The sequence below is a fragment of the Leptosomus discolor genome, chromosome 1, assembly GCF_034619465.1.
Source record: "Leptosomus discolor isolate bLepDis1 chromosome 1, bLepDis1.hap2, whole genome shotgun sequence".
Classification (NCBI taxonomy): Eukaryota; Metazoa; Chordata; class Aves; order Leptosomiformes; family Leptosomidae; genus Leptosomus; species Leptosomus discolor.
In genome coordinates this window covers 151,828,388-151,840,973 of record NC_141391.1, presented here as the reverse complement: position 1 = coordinate 151,840,973, position 12,586 = coordinate 151,828,388, and the positions used below count along the sequence as shown (strand labels likewise).

Below are 12,586 nucleotides of genomic sequence, written 5' to 3'. Positions count from 1 at the left end.
ATACAGAACTAAATTAACCTAGTTGGAGTTTGGCCAGGGCATTGGGATTCACACCTTAGACTCTGCGTGGGACTTTTAATTATTACAAGCGGTCCAAGAAACAGAATGTGCAGTATTTCCATTCCCTTCCTTCATCCCACAGCCAGGGAGACTGATTGCTCACTGGCCAAGGCAAAGCAAGTGGATCCCCATAATTTACTTAATAACATGGTTTTTTTCCCAAGATCTTCCATGCTGTAGTGTCTATCCTTGCCCTACTTTTCCTACTGTTGTGGGGTTTTTTTGTTACAATGATTATAATAGCTCTTGAGACTTCACTTATTAACAAAAACTGTCCTCTACCAATGTAAATCAACTGTGTCACTCAGGACAGAGGGAAAAAATCAGGATCGTTAAGATTTTAGCATGTGTTTCACTGTAGCATCAGTTTTGACCTTTAGCAATGTGTTTTGTCTCTCATACCGGGGCTTCATCAGTCACTGCTACCGGACAACAGAGAATAGGCCTCCTCACAATGCTTCCTCAGAAACAGGTTCAAGATGGGAGTAAACCTGGGAAGAATACAGGGTGGTAATTGGAACTGTAAGGTCGTAATGTTAACATTCAGGCTGCTAAGCAAACTCTTTCTTTACCCCTTTTTTCCATTTCTTATAAGTCATTGAAGTTTACCAGCTGAAGGTGGAATTTCACAAGGTTGTTCTGTTGCCCAAACATGAAGTAGGTTTGTCTTTTCTTTTTTTTTTGATTTTTTTTCCCCACAATGTAAAAGTTTCAGTCATTTTTTTTTTTCCACGAAAGAACATGTAGAAACTATTCCCACTTCAGCAAGAGTATTTGCTATTGCTTTCTGAGCAGCACAACAGCCAAACCAGCAGGGGGGTTAAAAAGTTTATATTTAGCATAAAAACATCTAGCTGAAAAATGCCTTTGAGTGCTTCAGTGGAATCTGATTTTGATTTGACCGAGTTTTGACCCTCAGAAAATTCCACGCATAAGCACAATGCATTCTGTATGGGTGTATTCACTGGGTTTAGAGCACACATGGAGGAGGAAGGCAAGCAATGTTCGCGTGGCTAGCTTACTCCCTTACCCTAGCACAGTGTCTTTAGGGGCTTCAGTCAGGCACTGTGAGCAGGAGCACGGGGCTTGGTGGTGCTTCTCACACATCTGTGACTGAATGTATGCACTTAGTGCTTGCAGTCTTAGGGCCTTCCTGTGTCTTAAGGAATAACCTAGATGCCTAACGAGGTTACAGGGGGCTTCTGAGCATTTTGGGTTGGTCCAACACCCTCTGCCTTATTGGCCAGGGTAAGAATCAGGTCCAGTGAGGGCACCTAGGGTCAGACACAGCCCACTTATCAATGTGTATGTCCATGGTGATGAGGCAGGTCCAAGGTCAAGCTGGGGAGTCAGTCTGCATGTCTGAGTCCACATCAAGTGGGTCCATGGCTATGGAAACAGGAAGGCTGTGGCAGAGCTGGAGACCAGCACTTTACTTTTTCCCTGAAAAGGGGGAACTGTCCAGGGGGTATTTGTGGGGGGGGGCTGGGTGAGGCTGCTCAGGCCATTAAGGTCTATTAGTGCGCTAAGGGCCCTGACAAGGCTTTCCAGAGAGTCTGGGGAGTCCTCAGGTCTGGAGATATTCAAGAGTTGACTGGAGAAGCCTTATCTGTCTTTGAAAATGGCCCTACTTTGAGCAGGGACTTGGAACAGAAACCTCCAGCCTTTCTTCCCAGACTAGTTACTCTGTGATTCTACAAAGCCTGCTGGATTTTCTTCTATATTAGCAGTGCATGCAGGATATCCTGTCACTATGAATGTGACTCACCCAGACCCTAAAGTGTGCGTGAGAGAAAACCGAATAGGTAGCATACACTAGAGGTGATGTACAGCCTTACAGAGCAACAGGCCCAGACGCTGCAAACTCTTATGCACACACTTCACATTCTACCATAAGCAGTCAGTGGAGGTCCTCAGAAAAACAGTTAAGCATATGTGCAAGTGTTTAGAGGACCATCTTGTCACGGAATATTTGCTGGCATTTAGAGTCTATTCATGCTCCAAGGGAAGTCAACTAACTCTCCAGTCTACTGCCTCAGGCCCTGATCTGCCCTAAAGAAAGTCTGCATAGCACACTGTGCACTGTGGCCTTGACTCAGCAGAGCAATTTGGGATGTGTGTCTTGCTGAATCAGAGCTTATGCATCTAGCTGAAATTGCTTTGTAGGGCACAGTCTGGTTCCCACTGAAATACTTGTGAGGCTTTCGGCATGCACTTGAATGAAAACGTGATCAAATCTATGTTCACCTGGTCATCCCTTGAGCTGAGGATAAAAATCACTGCTCTGCTGGTTAAAATGAGAATGCATAGAAGAGAAGCTGCCAATAAAAATGTTACAGTGAGCGCTGTAAGGGAGAAGTCTTTTATTAATGTTTCCTGCAATGTGGATGGACATAGAAGGAGTTAAAAATGGGTACACACTATACATGTTCATCTTTAGGTGTAGAAAAAAAAGAGTGTTCAATTATATAGTATCAGGAATAAAACAGGGAAGGATTTTATAAGGTGTACAAGCTCAAAGGATAGTTTTATGCCTCATTTTGGTGGTGGTATTTCCTGATTGATGAGTATGCAGATATGTCATTTTAATATGCTTTGACAAAGTTGGTTATATAGCATTTATGTAAGAGCCTGATTTTTCTGTGAATTTGTTTTTTAAGTCCAACTGGTGACTACATGCCTGTGTATAAAAGAAGATAATTTATACTTTTAAATCCTTCGTCTTTCTTAGTTCTGAAGTTGTGGTACTGTCTATGGATCATCAGATTTGGAGCCCTTTTAGAAACCGTGGGCATATTTCTAAATCTGTTTGTTAAATCTACTAAACAGAAGAGCTGCCACTGGAGAGAATAAACTTCCTTTTAAAGTATTAGTAAGTATGTAAAAGTGCTCCAAGGCTTAGGAGGCGAAGTCTATTTACAGTTAGAAGATTTGGGCTCTTAGGTGCTTACAGCATTTTTGAAAATGAGACTTAAATGTTTCTAAGTAATTTGAGCACTACAGAAAATCATATCTAATTTCCCTGATTTTGCTCTGACATCAACACGAATCATAAAATGATTTGTTATCTAGATGACAGCAGAACTGGTTGTATGTGGAGCAAATCCAAGAGAAAGAAATGTGATTCAGAAGTGAATTAAATAATTTAATGGCGTTTAAATATAAGAGGCAGTACACATCCTTGTTTCAATGGAATTGAATGCATTGGTTCCATAGTAATTATTTCCAAACTAGACGTTGCTCTCAGCTAAATATTCATCCCCCGGAAACCAGTGGAGCTATATCTGATGTACACAGAGCAGTAGAACCCAGAGTCCATGTGGACTGGCCTGCTCTTGGAAACCATAAATTATTCCTCTGTTGCCACTGGAAGGAGACTAATGGTTCACACTCTCATGGTTCAAACAGTCCCCCAGAATACCAAAATCTTTTTTGAAATTGGATGATTTTGGAAAATATTTGGCAAGAGAGATTAACGACAGACTTCCTCAGCACTTCAATGGATCAGACATACACTAATCCCATCCTGTCTGGAGCAACTTGTCAGCTCTCTTGGAGTGCACTGTTGTCAGGCTCTGGTTTCGCACAATTACTGTTGTGGCTGACAGGAGAAAAGTGTGTTTTCCTCTCTCCACAAGATCTCAGTGGCTCAGCAATCTGTGGGTCAGAAAGAAACAGCTTCTTTCATGGAAGCTCTTCACTCTGCTATGGGTGTATTGCAGACATGCTTTAAAGAGTCAGGATCTCAGGCCTGGCTGGCTCTGTTGCATCTTTAATACTGTCAGCTCTCCCAGAGTTCCTCTGGAAACTCTGCAACATTCAGCTGCCCCTACCCTGTTTCCCCCATGTCCTTGGAGACCCCAGGTGCCTAGTAGGTCATGACACCCTCCTTGGCCCCTCACTTCCAGCTGCAGCACCTTGAGCAGAGGCAGTCAGGCAGCTCCAGGAGTCACAGGACTGGTTCATACAGCATGTGCAGCACAGGTGCCTGCTCTTAGGGAGGGAGGGATCAAAGCTTTGGATGCATAAACCTAAAGTCCTGATCCATCACTGAGAGAGAGCCCTCACAGCCCAGGCTCCCTAAACATTTAAAATGCAGCTCAGTGAATGAGTATAGCAAACAACAATAAACTTAATCATAAATAAAATATAATAAAAACAAATAAAAAAAGCGAAACATTGCGTTTTGTTCACAGTGACGATCCCAGCGGTTCCACAAGCAAGAAAGCCGGGTGTGAAACGGAGGATCCGAAGGAGGCCGGCAGACAGAGTGGCCAGGAAGGCAGGTCCGACACCCTGACGCTAAAAGCCCAGCATGCGGAGCTCCAAGAAGAGCAGGCAGCGGGGTGTTCCCCTCTGGTGCAGAAGGCGAGCCTCCACCACACGGGCTCCCCAGTGAGAGTGCAGCGCAGCAAAGGGACGGCCTCGTGTTCCCATGCAGCTGCCTCCGATTATGAGCTCTCCCTTGACCTAAAGAATAAACAGGTACAGAGGCTTCCTCCTCAGGCTGTGGGAGCAGGGGATGGGGTGGGTGGGACTGCATTCGCACTGTGGTGGGATGTCTTTCAGCAAATACTTTAGCATTTTGTTCACCTGGAACTTTCTCCCTGCCTGAGCAGGCCTGGCCCTTTGGCTATGTGGGGCTGATGGAGGAAGTAACTTCCCCACCTCTGACTGTGGCACCTTTTCACCCAAACTTGCCAGGCTCTGCTCTTTGTTGCATGGGTTCTGTGGTCCAAAATGGACCCAGATACTCAGTTGTGACTGTAGGCTTAGAGTCAGGTTGCAGGCAGCCAAGAGCTGTGGCATCCAGAGATACTGCCTTGCTTACAAGCATACAGTGCCTGCAGGGCTCCCAGCAAGTGATTGTCCCGAAAGACATCCCTCATGGGTCATGGTCTCCAAGAGCCATCTTGCCCTCTTGGATCACGCTAGGTTGCCCCTCAGTGCACTTCCACATTAGCCTCTTCAAAGCATAAGCTTTCAGGGGAAGTGGGGTTCATTCAATGAGTGTCCTGCACAGTGTCTACTGCACAGATGTTTGTATATTCCTACTGTCACTGCCTTCAATCCAGTGATGGATGATGAAGAGACAGGCAGGTTCACTAGGCTGAGAGAAAATGATTCAGTTGCTGAAGTTGCGAGCCTTGCCTCCTGTGCCCGGGACTACAGCCTAGCTCCAGAGCACAAGTGTACCTGTCTCCAGATGCATCTCCTGATGGGCTCCCAGCAGGGAATAGCAGGACAGTGGCTAATAGCAGCTGGCCTTCTCACTCAAAGGCAGTGAAGTGGAGCATGCCCCCCCGCCCCATCTCTGCAAATTACAGCCCAGGAGAGCTGTTTTGCAAAGCAAAACCTAAGAGATTGTTTCTGACTTTTCCCTGGGATGGCAACTCAACCAGAGGCTGTTTGATATGCAGACCCTGCAGTATGTGAGATGAGGAGGACAAGCAAACGCTAGTGACAGCGTGCAGATTACTTTCAGTGGGAGAATTCAGTGGGAGCTGTGCTATTGCAGATGAAGGGTCTCAGCTAATGAGGCTCCCACAGAAGAAGCTGCTGCTTCTGGGACATCTCTCTGCCACTTTCCTCAAGGCATTGCTGCTGTCCCTAAACATACATGTCGGATCCATGGCCCAATAAATTCCTGAGCAGAAAAGAGACCTTGGCACTTTAGCTTTGTCTTTCTCAAAATACTGCATATTCAGCTTGGACAGAATTTTTGCTTCACACCAGGAAAAGAAACCACAGAGACTAATTAACTGGCTTCACAAACTAATGTGACATATCCTCAGGGTGGGCCAGATCTTGGCTGCTATATATGGGCTTAGCCTCCTCGATGTCCTAGAGCTGCTCTGATTTGTCCTGGGGAGTGTCTGTCCTGTGTTATTTTAGCTTTAAGGTAATGTTGTCCTATCACTGTTTTTGCAGCAGAGGCCAGACCTGCCCTGGATACATGTGAGAGAGGGAGACATGTTAGCTGCTTGTTCATTAAATTCTGGTGCCTGACAGTACTGACCTTGTAGGGACCTAGCCTATCTTGTAGGTGAAGCCACTTTTCTCATAGCAAAAGGGGCTTACAGTATGTGTGCTCCTCCAGCCTGATGGATGTCCTCAGTGGATTACCTCCAGCTCTGGAAAGGGAGATTTTCAAGGAGTGAAGAGTATTAAGTCTTCCAGTCTTGTACTCTAGTGTGTGTTTTCATAGGTGTTCCTATCAATTTTCTTGGCAGGTAGTTCTCTTGAATAGGAATAAGGCTGATAGGACCCTCACCTGTCCCAGTAGTTCCCTAGTCATAGCAGAAATTAATAGAACTTACAGTAAGAAAAACAGGTGGAAGGTGACATTTTTAGTCTCACAGTGCAGTTGAAGTCACACTTAATTTTTGGGAACAAGGTAAGGAAGAAGGGTAGTGTACAGTCTCCTCTGCAGGACTTGGAGGTGCCGGTCATCTACCAGTTGCTGCCCCTCAGCATCACCCTAGAGGGCTGGTGAGTAGGGTCATGCCTCTCCCTGCTCTCTACCCCATGAAACAGAGCAGCTGACAGTGCGCAGAGCAGAAGTACAGTATGCTGGGAGGTTGGAAAGGAAACTCAAGTGCTAAAGTTCCCCTATTTTTAGACTATCGTAATGTTGGGGAAAATGGAGGAGATCACAGGAGAGAGGCATGTGCTTGCAGTCATACATACCCTTCCGCTGTGCTGAAGGGCGGCAGATGTCCCATGGGTGAAGGAAAATGTCCCATTAACAGATGGCCCTTATAGCAATGTCCTTCCATTGTAAAAGGCTGGTGGAAGGAATAGGTGTTAAGAATAGGTGACAGAGAACATGAGTGCTCTGTATGTCTTTTTTTAAATTATTTTTTACAATGCATGCATTGACTTGAGCGACTCGGATTCTGTCACTGAGCCTGATTCTCTGCTTGCTAACACGGTGTCATGTTGCCCTGCTCAGTGACAACCTGGGTGGAAAACCAGTGCTCAAAATGCAAGCACATTCTCTCCAGGCAGATTTATTAATTTATGCCTATGGGCAGCAAAGCCATGGGGTGTGCACCTCAAATGTTTGGCCATATCCAGGCCTGGCACTTTGGCTTGCCTTGGGCTGACCTTGTTAAAGCTCCCTTCATGTGCAATTCCTCATGGCAATGGATATTTCCCAGCCATTTCTAATTCAGCCACAAGGCCGGAATTGCTCACACTGAGTGTTCATATTGAGGTCCAGAAATGTATTAAGCTAATTACTCTTTGAAATCCCCCTCATCCCCCTCCTGCTTTTCCCTTCCTTTGGCGCTGGCTGTCGGATCATTCCCCAGAGAAGAGTAGCTTTAAGTAGGCAATTACTTGTGATTCATAGGGTTTATTAGGAGCGAGAGAAGGCCAATCATGTCTGGCCTTTCTTGCCTCTCAAATGGGAAGAGAAGGTTCCTCCAGCAAGCCAGACACACGTCTCCATTACCTGTGATTGCTGTGGTGCTAATGGAAGCCCTTTCCTCCTCTCAAGAGGAAGAAAACAGGCCAAAGCTTTTTGAAATCCTTAATTCCTCTGGAGTGTCAGTTAACTTGACCTGATAGCAAATGTGAATGTCTCAGACATCAGTAAACACTAAATGACTGGGCTGCATCAAGGAGAGAGACAGAGACCCACTTCTACCAAGCAAGGGTGGGGAGGGCACTTCTCTGTGGGGGTGCCACTTCTGGCTTTGCCAGTCTTCTCAAGCATCCTTTGGACCAGTCTCCAGTCCTTGTTATCATAGCTGCAAGACATTTCAGGACTCCCGTTGCTTTGGACAGGGCCGGATGGCAGTGGACCACATGGTGCAAGCTGGAGAACAGACTAGGTTGGGAGTCCTCTCACTTTACATCTTGTTCTGCTCCTTAATGCCTTAGCCCTTTGGGAGGACTGAGATAATGGACTGCAAAAATCTGGTGATGTTTTATCAAGGTACTGACAGCTTGCACCATTCCTTTAGACTTTTAGAAGGATCTCTCCTCTTAGTAGTTGTTAAAGTCTGCCTTTTCGGGAACTCTCCTTGCATGAGATAAACTGGCTTTTTTACTTCAGATCAGCAATGACATTTTGTCTTGGCCTCTAATAAGATCAGAGTATATGAATTTCATGTTTTCAGAATGGCTGTCACCTCCTTGGAAACCTCAGATAATTATAAGTCTCTTGCTTCTGCCTTATTTTGCATTTTACTATTATTCTGTCCCTCAGATAGCTGTGTCTGTCCCTCCCCTTTGTTCCTCTTTCCCTCCCAACACAATTAGCTCTACATTTTCATTAACCAGACCATTATATTAAGTGCTCACGGTCAGTTGTCGGTAATAACTGTCTGGGTTGGGCCTGTGCACGTTATTGGTTTAATTTGCATATCTGCATGAGCCTTCCTCCTGAAGGGAAGGGCCAAGGGATAGCTCAGTCTTTTTCTAGAGAGGCCAACTTTGAAGAGATGCGGCAGGAGTGCTGGTGTTATGGTGGAATTTAAGATGGTCATTTTGGAAAGAAGGACAAAGAACCCCAGCAAAACCCTTCTGCTTGCTACCCAGAGTCTCTTTTTGTTCCTGTATTCCTCTTCCCTACCACATCAGACCCTGGGGATAGGCAGAGATCTTGTTTATCCAAAAAGCCTACTGACAGGTCTTGTGGTAAATGAACCTGCAGACCCTTTCTGGGAGGGCAGCAGGGCAAGTATTCGGCCAATATTTTTTAAATTAGGGGTAAGAAGAACTCTGAGCCAGCTGCCTCTACAACTGCAGTGTCCAACCCCACTGCTAAGCAAATTGCTAGTATTTCCCAGTGCTGGGTTTTGATGCTGGCTTTGGACAGATGTGAATTCAAGGGCAAGGCAAACAGAAAACAGAAGCCTACCTTGTGTTTGAGTGCATTTCCAGAGAGGTAGATATGAAAGGATGTGCCCCCCTGGCTCCTTTCCAGAAATGGCAACCTCCTCTCCAGTGCAGCAGGATCCCTAGACCTGTTGCTGCCTGGGGTGATGGAGTGCCAGTGGGCAAGGCCTGCAGTACTTACTCCAGCAGCCAGGGTACCAGTGCAGGGACAGAATGGCTGGCTGGGGTCGTGTTGTTCCTCTTCCTGTCATCTCCCAAGGTCGTATTGTCTTCCCCTGCTTCCAAAGGAGTTAGTATTGGAAAGATGCCAGAGGTGATTTACACTTCTCAGAGCTTTCATTCCGGGCCTTCACTTATACCTAGAACACTCACTGATGGTTTTTTCTGCAACTTACGCAATGTTATAAAAAAAAAGGAAAAGAAGAAGGAAGCAGATGACATAACTCTGCAAGCTGAGGCTCATGTCTCAGTCTGGTTTTGACTACAAAAACAGTTTGCTCACTGTCTGTGAGCTCAGTCCTTCATCTTGGGAGTACTGGGCCAGCAGGCATGGTGAGGGGCAAGTGGTATCTGTCTGGGGATAAGGATGCAGTTAGTCCTTTGGATCTGCTAATGAGCTCATACTCATGACATGAATAATGTAGCGAATCCTCTATTAATTCAGGACTGATTTTACCAGCACTCCCAGTCCTGCACTTCACCTTTTTTTGGCTTTTTCACATGTGCACACACACATAAAAACCACTATAATCTGCACCTGCATTCTGCCCTGTGAAGTGCCAACCATGTAGAGTTTAGCTCATAGTTCAGCCAAAACCTCAGTGACGGTACCTTGGGTTCATCCTTCTTTTTTTCTGCAATCCCATCATCTGCCATCATCTTCACACTGTCTCCCTCATCCTCCGTCAATGACTGGAAACAAATCATCTGACATTCTCCTGTAGCACGTTAGTGAAGGCCCAGCTGCAGAGGAAGACTAAGGGGATGACCAGGAAGTACAAATACTAAACAATGGAAGGGAAATTACCATACATATTTGCTTTGTTGAAGCCTGTTGAGATGCCACTTAGCTGTGTGTATATGTATGTACACATGTGTTTGTAGTTACGAGCTCAAGAAGGAGTAAATCCTCCTTCTACTTGTTCTTAACATCTTGTCTCAACATTTAAAGTCAGAATTTTTACCTTTCAAAACTGAGTCTTTCTTTTCTGTTTTCAGGCTAATCAGTGTAGGAACTGGGGTAACAGAAAGGCATCAGAAATCGATTAGCAAAAACGTCTCCTATTTCTATATCTTTCAGATCGAAATGCTAGAGCACAAATACGGTGGTCACCTGGTGTCTCGCAGGGCAGCCTGCACCATCCAGACTGCTTTCCGGCAGTACCAGCTCAGCAAGAACTTTGAGAAGATCCGCAACTCACTGTTGGAGAGCCGCATGCCACGCCGCATCTCTCTGAGGAAAGTCCGGGTCCAGAACTCAGAGAGCTTCTCCACTGAGAAAGCCTTGGTGGAGGGGTACAACTTTGTGGGCATCCCATTGGTGAGGTCCCCATCTTTGCCAGCCACCATCAGTGGGGCACTGACCGAGCTGGAGGACTCCTTCACAGAACAAGTTCAGTCCCTGGCCAAGTCTATTGATGATGCCCTCAGCACCTGGAGCCTGAAGACCATGTGCTCACTGCAAGATGGGGGCTCCTACCAGATAAGGGAGACCTTCAGTGCTAGCTCAATGCAGCCAAACCAAGATTTAGAATCTGAGTTGCAGGACAAGGAGAAGGAGGAAGGGCTCCTGCCAGATACCTTACCCAAGAGCAGCAGCACTCTCATGATGGCTTTTCGAGATGTCACAGTCCAGATTGACAACAAGAACATCTCTGTCTCATCGTCTACCTCGGTGTCCATGGCAAACTGCCTTGGCGGCAATGCCCAGGCTGGGCTCTCTCAAGCCGCCAAGGCTGAAGAAAGCCCAGGAGAAGGGGAGGAAGAAGCCAGTGAACCACAGGCTGCCCCAGAGAGCTTACCTGAGTCCAGTGCTCTCCAGAACAGCCACACTTTCACCGAGGTGACTGTTAGTACTAACGGCACAGGAGACAGCAGTGCTGAGCCTGGGCAGATGGCAGTGCAGAAGCTCCAGTTTGATGCTGGCAACGAGACGGGGCAAAGCAAAGGCTCCGAGTCTGAGAACGCAGACAACTCAGAGCAGCTGAGCAGCAGCAGCACCTCCACTTCAGCTAAGTCAGCCTCTGAGGTGTCCTCGAAAGAAGCACTGCAGGCCATGATCCTCAGCCTCCCAAGGTACCACTGCGAGAACCCAGCTAGCTGCAAGTCACCTACACTTTCCACAGACACCATGAGGAAGCGCCTCTACCGCATTGGGCTGAACCTCTTTAATATGTAAGTGACTCTTCTTTCATGTTTCCCAGCCTGTTTCATGCCTCACAGGAAGAGGTGATGCCAAGCTTTTGGTCTAGATCCATCTCTGGGCAAGTTCTTTCGTACTCAAGGGCATGACCATCTGGGTGTGCAATGCAGACCACAGGTTGGTTGCCCAGAAACTTTTTCCCTAAAGGCCCCCAAGTGCTGTCCTATTCTGCTGCCCAACAGAGGAACAAGCCCAGTGCCCCATGGGTAGTGCCCATGCTCTCCTGAATTCTGAACCTTCAGTCCCAGCTGCTGTCCGTTTGGAATCTACCAGCTGGGCCTGGGATCTAGGCTCCTGCTTCCTCTGTTGCAAAGGAACAAGTATAGCTGGGACTGTAAACCCAGCCCTGATTACTTAACACGGGGCATTTCCAAGTAAAGAGAGAGAGTCAGGGGTAGAGCTGAGCTCAGCTAGCCCAGTATGAGTGCTCTGGCTGTCATTTTCCTTCTGGTATTTGGGTAGATTTTCACCTGACAATCCAGGTTTAGTCATCTCAGTCTCACACATCTGAGTCTGATATCCTGTGAAAAGGCTGTAGGTCTCAAAGCAAAAGCAGAGTAGCCCAGAGATTACTGTCAGAAGAGGTTAACTCGAGGGGTCACACATAGTGTGTTTTGGATTAGCTGAGATCCTATAAGGAGCTTTAGATTTGCTCATTGCCTTTCGATGAGACTTTTGTCATCTCAGCAAGCCATGAGAAATACTGCTTTTTGCTCCATCATCACACTCTCGTCTTATGCTGTCTTGGTTTTCATTTGAGTCCACTGATGAAGATGCTGGGGATGGTAATGCACCCGTACTAGAAGAATGTTTTGCCACACATTAGCATGGGCCTTTGGTCAGAGCGAGGAATAAAATTACATAGTCCTAGGCAGAAGTTTTGCACAGACAAGGGGGCAATGCACAGAATGTGTAGTATAGAAGCTGTGGACGGCAGGAAGCAGGAACCTGGAAGAGAGGTTTATAGGGCTGGGCTCAGAGCACATCCAGAACTGATGTTAGAGCAGATAGACCTGGGACTTTTACAGAACCGAGGAGGACATTTTACTAGCTCTGAGATCAGGTTGTAAACAAGTGGGTCCATGTGTATATATCAAAAGTCAGGCTCTGGGCACACACAGATTTGCCTGATGAACACAAGCAGGCTGGGAGGAGAAAAGGTAGGCACCAGACACAGGTGGGGGTTGGTTATGATAGAGATAGTTCCAGGTCCACACACATTTCGGGTGTTTGTGTTGGGGTAAGTGTACTTCT

General features: G+C 46.5%; 1 protein-coding gene across 2 annotated transcripts in view; it reads left to right on the top strand.

The window, feature by feature from the left end:
- IQSEC3 (IQ motif and Sec7 domain ArfGEF 3) overlaps positions 1–12,586 on the top strand; it is a 100,492-nt gene that overhangs the window by 60,783 nt on the left and 27,123 nt on the right. The window contains exons 3-4 of one of the 2 annotated variants that reach the window (XM_086467372.1): positions 4,257–4,545; positions 10,211–11,304. In XM_086467372.1, the coding sequence (XP_086323498.1) occupies positions 4,257–4,545; positions 10,211–11,304 (1,383 nt within the window). Of the gene's footprint in view, positions 1–4,256; positions 4,546–10,210; positions 11,305–12,586 lie in introns of those variants that run through there. The other variant, XM_086467378.1, reaches the window with a different exon arrangement.